The following is a 10,207-nucleotide window of genomic DNA, read 5'->3' as shown; positions in this document are numbered from 1 at the left end:
TAACCCAACCATTTATTAACACACACACATACAATTTTATTCTTATTGTGTGTACTTTTTTGGATATATGTCCACACTTTGATTTTGTTTTTTAAAAATGTATAAAAATATTATTTAATAAAACACTAAATGAATCTTAAAAATATTATATAATATATTGGCGTGATGGTCACTCTACAAGTACAAAGTTATTGTGGGCTGGGGTTTAAGTTTCTAGGAGGGAGGTTCACACACATATACATTTATATTAGGCTAGAATAGAATTTATATATATATATATATATATATATATATTTATAATTTTTTAGAGAGTTTCAACCTATGATGTCCTCTCTTGATAATAGCTTAACCAAGACACTAATCAATTTTTTGTGTCGATGAGAATTGAATCCTAGATCTCTTATTCAATCATAAATAAATAAATAAATAAATAAATATATATATATATATATATATATTATATTTTACATAATGTTCTTTTTTAGGGGCATTAGTAACTAAACTTTCCTTTCTTTTATTGGTGTATGAGTGTATCAGTGTATGGCTGGTAGTTATGGGTTTAAGATCAAGAACTCTTCTCTTATTCTCTTGGTTTCACTTTTATTTTTTTGGTATTAGTCTTCTTAGTTCTTATACACCATTCCCTCTAACATAATACTATTTTATAAATTTTGGTGTGTGGCTTCTTTTTAAGTTGTTGTTGCAACAAACTTCTTTATATTGATTTGCTTTTCTTCTATAAGAGCATAAATATGTAAACCTTCCTTTTCCTTTGTTGTTTGAAGGGTAATTATGGTTTTAAAATCACATAAGATAACAGCCACTGAACCAAAATATAACCTTAAAATTTTGGTTTTGGAATTTGGATAGGTTTAGTTATGGATCCAATTATTTGGAGTCATTAAACATAATTTTTTTTTAAAATTATTGAAAATAGAATACTGTATTTTTTTTTATTATTTAAAAAAACTAATATGAAAATTATAACACTTTTAAAAGTTGAGTTGAAATTAGGCTTTTTAAGATATGAAATCGCAAGTAACTTGCAATTTAAAATCGCGACTTCAATTTATAATTTTAAATAAAATTGTGAGAGTTAAATTTATAATTTTAGATTTAAATGTGAGAGTTCAACTAATGTCTTTAAGAGCTTCCACAATTTTCATATAAATAGAAACATAATATTTTCAATTTTCTTATAAACCGAAAGCTAGATTTAGTTTGATTCATCGGAAATCCAAAATTTTGGGTTTAAATTGGTTTTATTATTATTATTATTTAAAAAAAAAAAACCGAATTAGTTATTTTATCCAATCTAACAAAAGGGGGCCTCGAATTGTGTGTTAGCAATAGTTCACAAACTTAGACTGGACTCCCAGCCCAATTATTATTTTTTTCAATGGGATCCAGCCCAATGCATTGCATTGGTCACGTTGGGCTATAAAAGTCCCAAATCATAATCAAGCGCCCAAACCCCAAACCTGTTTTGAAGTATTATTTTTTCGTCTCGGCACAATACAATGTTCGGGGTTTTGGACTTTTTCATTTGAATCTCCTTTCTCAAAAATAAAATCATCTGAATCTCATTACCTAGAGTAGAAAGAGGAGTAAAAAGAATTTCACCGCAGAATAGACTGCTTTTGCTCAAAATTCATTTGAGTAGTTATATGTTTCTAAACAAATGGAAGATTCTATTTAATAACTAATCATCAATGCACACTAAAATACAACTCTTATAAGAGTCCCTTTCAATTTGTTGCCTGGTATTAATCTTAGCTTGATAGGGCAAGGTTATCATAGGTTTAGCTAGCCATTTTAACTGAGCTGGGAATCTATATTGTCTATATGTTTGTGGACATTTAGTTTTGGATATGTGGAAGGATAGAGTTTTCAAGTTTAACCATCTTTGGAGTAAAAATTGCATCATGTCTTAGCACAACAAATATATTGGAAATTTTCCCATTGCCAATACAACTTAAATCATTACAGCTTCTCTTAATATCTGTGTAGAATTGCTGCATTAGACAGCTTACTGAAGGTGCATTTCATGGCATATTCTCACGCATGTGAACTTATGTGGGACAATGCTATCTTTGAGATCAATTATTTGTGTAATTTTAATGGTCCATTTAGATTAAGGGAGAGGAAGGAGAAGTAGAGTGAAATTGGCCTAAAATTAACCTATTTTCAGTCAACTCTACTCTACTCCATTCCACTCCCCCCTCAATTCAAACGGGTCTTAAGTGCAGCGTGAAAGGTACAGCCGTCACTTTAACTTGTGTGATTATTGTAGTCACATTTTTTAATTTGTTGAGTTAATGATAGTCTTATGTGTTCATCTCATTTTAAACATACATGCTCCTAAATGATATAAATTACCAAAACCTTTATGCTCTTATCTTTTACTTGTATATCTTAAAAGATAAGTCAAATCTCATTGATCTTGAGTTGGATCGTCAGTTTTTAATAGGATAGCTGCAATTGCCAATTTGTTGATAAAGCATTTCCCATAAAATTAACAGATGTCTTCTGCAAAGAAATTAGCACCCACCAGCCTATTGTTTTTTCTACTGTAATTGGCAGGTAATTTCTGACTGCAACAATTGTGTAGAATGAATCATAGAATAATCAGGGTTTCGGGGAAATGCTGATGAATTTTTATAATTCGATTCCCACTTTCTATTAAAGAACACATTGAAAACTTTTTTCTACTTCTTTGTAATCTAAATATGTTTGCAATTTTTCTTTTATATTGTTTCTTCCACTATGGGGTAATTGCTGGCAGACTCCCTCTAGTGTGGTGCATGGTTCTATAGTCTTTTAGGTACCCAGTTGAGTTGGCATCCAACTTGCAATTCGAGTTATCCACAGTTTATATATATATATATATAAAAAGTTTCTTCAAATTTAGTCTAAGTTAAATTAATGCTTAGTTGAATTGAGTTGATTTGTGGTACGGTCCATGGATTTTAGCAACGTAATTACCTCTTAAAAGTAAGACGGCAGCTTATGAATCAGAATTTTTAAGCTTTTTTCAATAAATGGTTTAAGGATAGAAAAATTCCTTACTGTAAGATTTTTGTGTGTTGGTCAAATCTTTGTTTTAACTTAGTAGTTGTCTTTGAAAAAGATTATGTTATTTGTCTTTCTTCTTTTTATGTTTAGGGTCCATTTGGTATCGTTGTTTTAATAATGTTTGTATTTTTTGAAAAAATGTGTTGAAATATATGTAATATTGTTTAAAAACTGAAAACTATTATTTAAGTGCATATACCAAACAGGTCCTTAATATTTCAAAAAAAATGTCTGTATCTTCATTTATCAACACAATAAATGCCTAATTTTAATCTCTAGGTTGTCTTACCGAAAAAAAGGTTACTTTGCATTAAAGTTCCTTATTGAGATTCTTACTATATCTTTTTTTTTTTTTTTTTTGAGGGAAAGATTCTTACTATATCTGATAAAATGCAATTTATTTTTGCTAGATATTTATCTAAGCTGAATTTATCCTATGTGTAGGATCATTGATGTGCACAAAGATAATTTTTTCCTGTGAGCATGTTTTACATGATTAATCATGACATATATATATATATATATATATATATATTTATATATATATACTCAATTGCATATGAACTGCGGTACCTACGAAAGTATGTACTGTAGCTTCTCAGTGTATATCCATAGTGGCATCCTATTATGTACTGTAACTTCTCTGTGTATTCCATAGTGGCTTCCTATCCCCATTTTGGTGTTTATACTCCAATGCAGTAGCTTTAGAATCACATAATTGTATCCAATGTTTTTATCTCCTGTCTGACTGCAGTGGTTTTACAATCTTATACGCTCACAAAATATATATTTCTTAAATTACTGCTATTTTTTCATTTGATTTTGTACATTCCTAATTGGTTGCTGTTATCTTCAGAGATTTCTGAAAGTGAAATATCTTACATAGTCACAGCTGAGGTATGCCTCAAACTGATCTGCTGTTGCATTTGTTTTGTTAATTAGTTATTAGTCTTTCATAATGGCTGAAGCTTGATTAATAATCAAGTGGTAACACAACGTGTACCCATCATATATGATCTGTCTGGATGTGTAAACAGATGTTAAATGTACATTTGAGGTTTTGCATTTGTGTGGCAGTAAAGGATGCTGCCGGTGGGCCAATTATGTCTTTTACCAATCAACCTGTCTGGTTGCCAGATTACACTTAATATGGTATTCACATTTTGAATATAAGTTAAGGTAGAACTTCTAAACATAATATATCATGGCTATCAAAATTGTTAACTTTGTTCAGGACCTTATAGCAGCATCAGCAATGGAATTATAGTTAGTTCAGATCTACACGCCAAAATATTGATCCTCTCTTGGTTCAAAGTTCAATTATTTTATCATGGCACAAAGTTTTTTCATAATGTAGTTGTACGTTGCAGGATATCAGAAGGGAGTTGGGTATTATCATTGATTCTTGACCAGGAAGTGCAATCATCAATGGTAGCTAGTTGCATTACAATATTGATTTACAGGCATGGGTGTTTTCTGAAGAATCTGCTTAGTGCTCTCAGTTTTTCTAATATTAATTTAGATTTTACAGGTGAATAAGAAAGTGAAAAATGCGATAGTGATGAGGCTGAGTATTCTACCACTCAATGCAAGCTGTCCTTTTTCTTAAGGCCATCTAAGAATCTTAAGAGCATCTCCAATGGTATTTGTAAAGGCAAAATATTCTCTATAATAGAGAATGACACCATAAAAAGAGTTTTCAATGGATTCTCTATAGTTGGGATTTTTTTTGGCTCATGAACCGTAGTTCATTTTTCAAATGTTTTTTTTTCTATTATAATAATCAGGTATTTAATAAAAAAAATGTTGGAGATGCGTAGTTATTAAAAAATAATAAATAATGAATGAAGAAATAATATTTAAATGAAATAGAAAATCTGTTAAAAAGTATATTTTAAAAAGTAGATAGATAAAAGGTAAAAGTCATTATTTATTTTTCAAACAGTACAAAAATTTGATAAATTTGGTGGAGATGCTATAAGAAGCACATTTTCTTTATAATTTTCTCTCTACAGATGAGATCCGCGGATGAAGGGCAGACTGCATTTTATCGTCGCATCAGAGAATTGAGTTTGTCCTATTCTTTGTATTCTTTTCTAGCAATGCAAACTTCAATGTATTTAAAGAATATTGTAGTCAGACGAGTGCTTGTTAGCTTTGAAATTGAAAGTGTAGGTCAATAATTATCTACAAAATAATTGTAGATAATTATTTTGTTATGTTAGACATGTTTTGGTTTTCAGGAGAGATCTTTTTCTTTCTTTTTCCCCTTTAAAAAGAAAGAAAAATTATGAACCCCAAAAATTCATCCTTTTTAGGGGCAGTAAGGGGAAATATTCAAACCACACACACTCTCACGAGGTACCACAAATTATGAACCCCAAATTCATTCTTACTGGTTAAATCATCCCTCAATATGTGGTCTTTTTAATTCGTTTGATTCTCAAAATAAAAATAAAATTTATTTCATTAGTTTTGTACATGAAAGTTGTGCCTAAATTGAATCGAATTTTTTTTTTCAAATTAAATATTAAGTGTGGAAGATGCCAATGCTTGAACCACCTCCCAAAAAAACAACTTGATCTATATGAAATACAGAATTTTATTTCAGGCCAAGAAACAAAAAGTACATATCATGTGGAGAATCAACCAAACAAAAGAAAAGAAAACAGAATCCAAAAGAGAAAAAAACTACAAAGAGATAACCCGTACTTCCCAGGGACCCGTACTAATTAATAGTTCTATATTTGTGCACCCCAATTCAAAAACACAGGTGGTGATCACAAATAGAATCTAAAAAAGAAAAAAAAGAAGATTACACCACAAACAGCAAAGCTACCCATATTGCTGATGCCTTTTATTTACACAAAACACCAAATACCATAATATAATATTATCATCACCAATCACACAATCGTAACAAAAAGTTTCCAACTTCAATGGAGCCTTAACAGTCGACGGAGATTGTCAGTGGCTCCGGCATCTATTCCGGCGGATGCCTCAACGTTGCACCTAAGCTTTGGCCTCAAAGAAAACTTTGGCAGTGGCAAGCTACTCGGAGGTGGAGCTAGACTAAATACTGAACCTGAAAATTTTTCAAACTCTTCTGCACCCACCACCTTACCAAAACTCTTACCTCCTCCAGGCACCGATGATAAAACCCGAGACACATCCTTTGGTAGATCATTCGGGTCTGGACCTAAGCGCTTGGTGGAAGCTATGATCAAACACTGAGAAAGAGCATGTGTAGTTGTTTTCAAATCTTGCTTTGGGTCTTCTCTCTTTGTGGGTTTTGATTTCTTTGGTGTGAGAGACTGGTCTCTGGGTTTGTTGGGCTTTCGTGTAGGAGGAGAAGAGAGGCCTCGAGTTCGAGAAGGGAGAGATTGGTGTGTTATGGGGTTTGGTAGAGGAAGAAGAGGTGGTTGTTGTTGTTGTTGTTGCAGATATGATTGGTTAAAGAGTGGAGCTGAGGATGGATAAGAAAACGAGAGAGAAGGGTGGTGTAAGAGACCACCACGGATTTCTGAGGGCTTGGAAATGAAAGCTCGAGGACTTTTCTTCGGTGAGGTTTTGATTTGCTTGTTATACTTGTAGGGAGAGATTGGTTGGTCTGGTGAATATGGTACCAGAACTGCCTCCATAGTTACACTGGTTTTGATTTACAGAAGCTAAACAAAAGATCTCAAAATTTCAACAAAGATAATAAACAAAAAGGAGGCGTTGATCTTATAATAACTAGATCAATAGCCTGAAACTTGTTTTATAAAAAAAAAGCTGTACCAGTTGAAAATCTTATCTATCAAAATATATAGATCAAGAAGTATGAGAAAATTTCATGAAAGTATAGACAAAATTTAAAAGAAACTTTTAAACTAGTAGATCTTTGGTATAAGAAACAAGAAACAAAAACCAAAATGAAAAATCTAATAACATAAGTTAGATATAAGTCAGTTTTTTTTTTTCTCTGACCCAGAATTGGATACAAGAACTAGCGTATGTAAGAACGGTCAGATTTGTTTTTCTGTATTGTTTTTTCTATCTCTATGTGTCTTTGTGTCAACTCAGAACCTCTTTATATAGAAACAAGGCTCCAACGGCTACTTTAATATTCATCATTATTAATTTATTGCATATATTTTATGAATAATATTAATGTCACAATTACTCCTATTTTACCGACAACCGTTGCGGTAGGTTACCCCCTTAAGGTCTAAAGCCATTGGGATATACACTGTAGGGCGGCTACCGCCGATTCAATTTCGACCGTTGGATCTTGCTTATAGAAATAGCCGTTGGGGTGATTGTGACCGTAGATTTCAGTCCTCGGGTTCCTCGAAGTTTACACTTTATATAAAAGACCACGAAAAAATCCTAGCCATACACGTAATGTTTTAACATGATGGGACCCACGTGCTTTTCATGCATTGTTTTCTTCCTTGTGACCTCACGTGCAAGGAACGAAGGAGGGCAACACATTTTTTATTTTTTTTATTATCATTTTTTTAAATTAAGATATTTTGTGGAAGAGAGAGAAAATAAAATGGAGTGGTTTTGCTTGCTTTCTGCAATCATACACTATTACTTTTCAGAGCGAATCGTTTTGCTACACGTCGCGGAATTTGAGCCACGTCTTACGTAGCGTTGATTAGATTTTTGTAACGAATCATTGGAGGCCCCATGGGTGCTATAATAAAAGGTTTTGTAGTATATTTTAAATTTTAGTGTGGAATGGATTGGATGCAAATATGCAATGCATCCATATTTTGCATAGTACCTTTGCTTGTATTTTTCTTTTCATTCCTTTCTTAATGATTAGGTATTCTTAAATCCTAAGTATTTTTGCATAACATCAGTCACGAATAATAGTGTGTCATGATGAGTTCTGCACCGTAGGTTTCCTATCATTTTATACGTGAGAGAATGCTAGGTAGTAGGAAAAATTCATTTTCACAATTTCCATGCCAAATAGAAAAAGAAATTTTATATCGGTATTATTTTCACAATACTTTCATAATAAATTTTAAATGAGAGGCTGTCACTGGCTGTTATTAGTGGACAAAAAAATAATTTCAGTAGTAGATTTAAATTAGAACCAATAAAAACTTACCATCTATGATTTATTTTTAAAAGTATTGTGAAAATAATATGAACGTAGCATTTAAAAAAAAAATTATTATCTTTACAATATTGATAGCATCTTCAATAGTTTGTAATTATTGAGTTGGTTGAATTGTCTATTTGACATTTTAAAATGTTGTCTAATTTTTATTGAATCGCCTCTTATATATTACATATTCATGTGATATGCTCCCCAAATTTTCACTTAAAATTTAGCTATATATAATTTTAGTTATTCATTTTTTTTTAATAAAGTGAGGTGGGGTTTTCATTATTGGTGATTCTTTTAAAGAAAAGGGGTTTTAGCTAGTCTTGTATCAATAGTTTTACTCTTACCAATTCTCAAGACAAACCTTTGATAAAAGGATCTTCTACTTTATTACTTGACTATACATGAACAATGGCTATGTTCTCATCAAGAATCAACTCTCTTATGTACTTATGTCCTAGATTAATATACTAATATGTCTAGAATTTCCTTAGCACACTTTACTGTATGCTCTAATAATCTAAATATGGTGGCTTTATTATTATTATTATAGTACAAGAAAATGACTAGTATTGGTTGTCTTCAAATTGATGTTGTTGTCCTATTTTAAGAGAGTTTGCTAGTAGTTATTGCCAAGTTTCCCCCAAGATTCAACAAACTCTGTAATTATATAGATAGTGACAATTTTAGATAATTCACAAAACTCTTTTATACCGCTAGAACAAATGGTTGAGAAGTGGGATAATAGTATTTTTAAACCTTAGAGTTCAAGAAAATGAATGAATTTCAAATAATTACAAAAAAAACAAATAAATGATTGTCAAAAGTGAGAAAATCTTACTTATATAGTTTGTTAGCTTGGTCGGCCATGTGAGAAAAGAGAAAATCATCTATTCAACGAAATGGATTAATCTTGGTAGAATTTTGAGCTAAAATTTTGCTAATTGAATTGATGTGTCAAAATTGTGGTTGCAATTATAGCTTATCTCTGAAGGATAATGGTGATGGGTTTACATGGTTTGACGACATGAAATCTGAACAGGGAACGAGAGCTATAGCTGGATAATGCATATGCATGCAATGATCATTCGCACCAAGCAATCATTCAGGCCAGACAGACAAAATTAAAGACATTTTAACCTCCTAAGGCAATCGGGCCCCCCTTAATTAATTCGCACTTTAAAAAAAAAAAGCTGATCTGACTAGCTACTATACTATGTGCTCTACTGTTGGTTTAGTTGCTAGAAATTGATAATGACTTGGGATCTTAATTTTGTCTGGAGACAGATGTCTCAGCAACCGAAAGTTTATTTTATTTTTAATTTTTTAAATAGGTAAATATAGGAGAGGAGGATGTGAGGTTGAGATCATAAACATGAGATATCACAAAAAACGTCATTATTTTTAAACTATCACTTGATGTCTTGAACTTGTCAACGACTTTTTTTTTTGGTCAACAAACAACCGAAAGTTTGTGGTAAAGATTTTAGCTATTTAATTATTATTATTATTTTTAATGAAACATATTTCCATCTATAATGTATATAAAATCAAAGAACCTTAACTTTAGGGTTTTTTTTTTTGCAAGAACTTTAGCTTGACTTCATAATACTTTCTCAAATAAGTTTTGATAGCTTTACATACATATTCAACCAGTATAATATATTGATTGAATTTAAATTCTATTGAATTTTTAAACTCACCATTAGAGTCTTGTCATAACATGGTTGGCCTATATATTAAAGTTTCAAAATTTGTATTCATACTCTTAATATTATATATTGTTTGAATTTAAGTTATTTTGTCCATGTACAGTGATTATGTTATTCTATCAAGTGTCACCTAAACTCAATAGAATTTAAATTCATTCTTGTAGTTCAATGATTTGGCAATGTGCCTACATCTATGGAATTGCAACAATTTTCACCATGTCAAGAATAAAAATCAAGATGGTGGTTACAGTACATGATACAACAAACCCATATTTTGAGTCAACCCAAATAATCGGATTAAGAAGGGGCCAAG

General features: G+C 31.3%; 1 protein-coding gene across 1 annotated transcript; it reads right to left on the bottom strand.

Annotated features, from left to right (window-relative positions):
• Nucleotides 1-5,659: 5,659 nt before the first annotated feature.
• LOC126712431 (uncharacterized) lies at nt 5,660-7,127 on the bottom strand. The gene has a single exon (XM_050411755.1). The coding sequence runs from the start codon at nt 6,714-6,716 to the stop codon at nt 6,012-6,014; it is 705 nt and encodes a 234-aa protein (XP_050267712.1). The 5' UTR covers nt 6,717-7,127; the 3' UTR covers nt 5,660-6,011.
• Between the last annotated feature and the right edge of the window lie 3,080 nt (nt 7,128-10,207).

The sequence above is a fragment of the Quercus robur genome, chromosome 2 (assembly GCF_932294415.1).
Source record: "Quercus robur chromosome 2, dhQueRobu3.1, whole genome shotgun sequence".
NCBI lineage: Eukaryota > Viridiplantae > Streptophyta > Magnoliopsida > Fagales > Fagaceae > Quercus > Quercus robur.
This window is presented reverse-complemented; position numbering and strand designations above follow the sequence as displayed.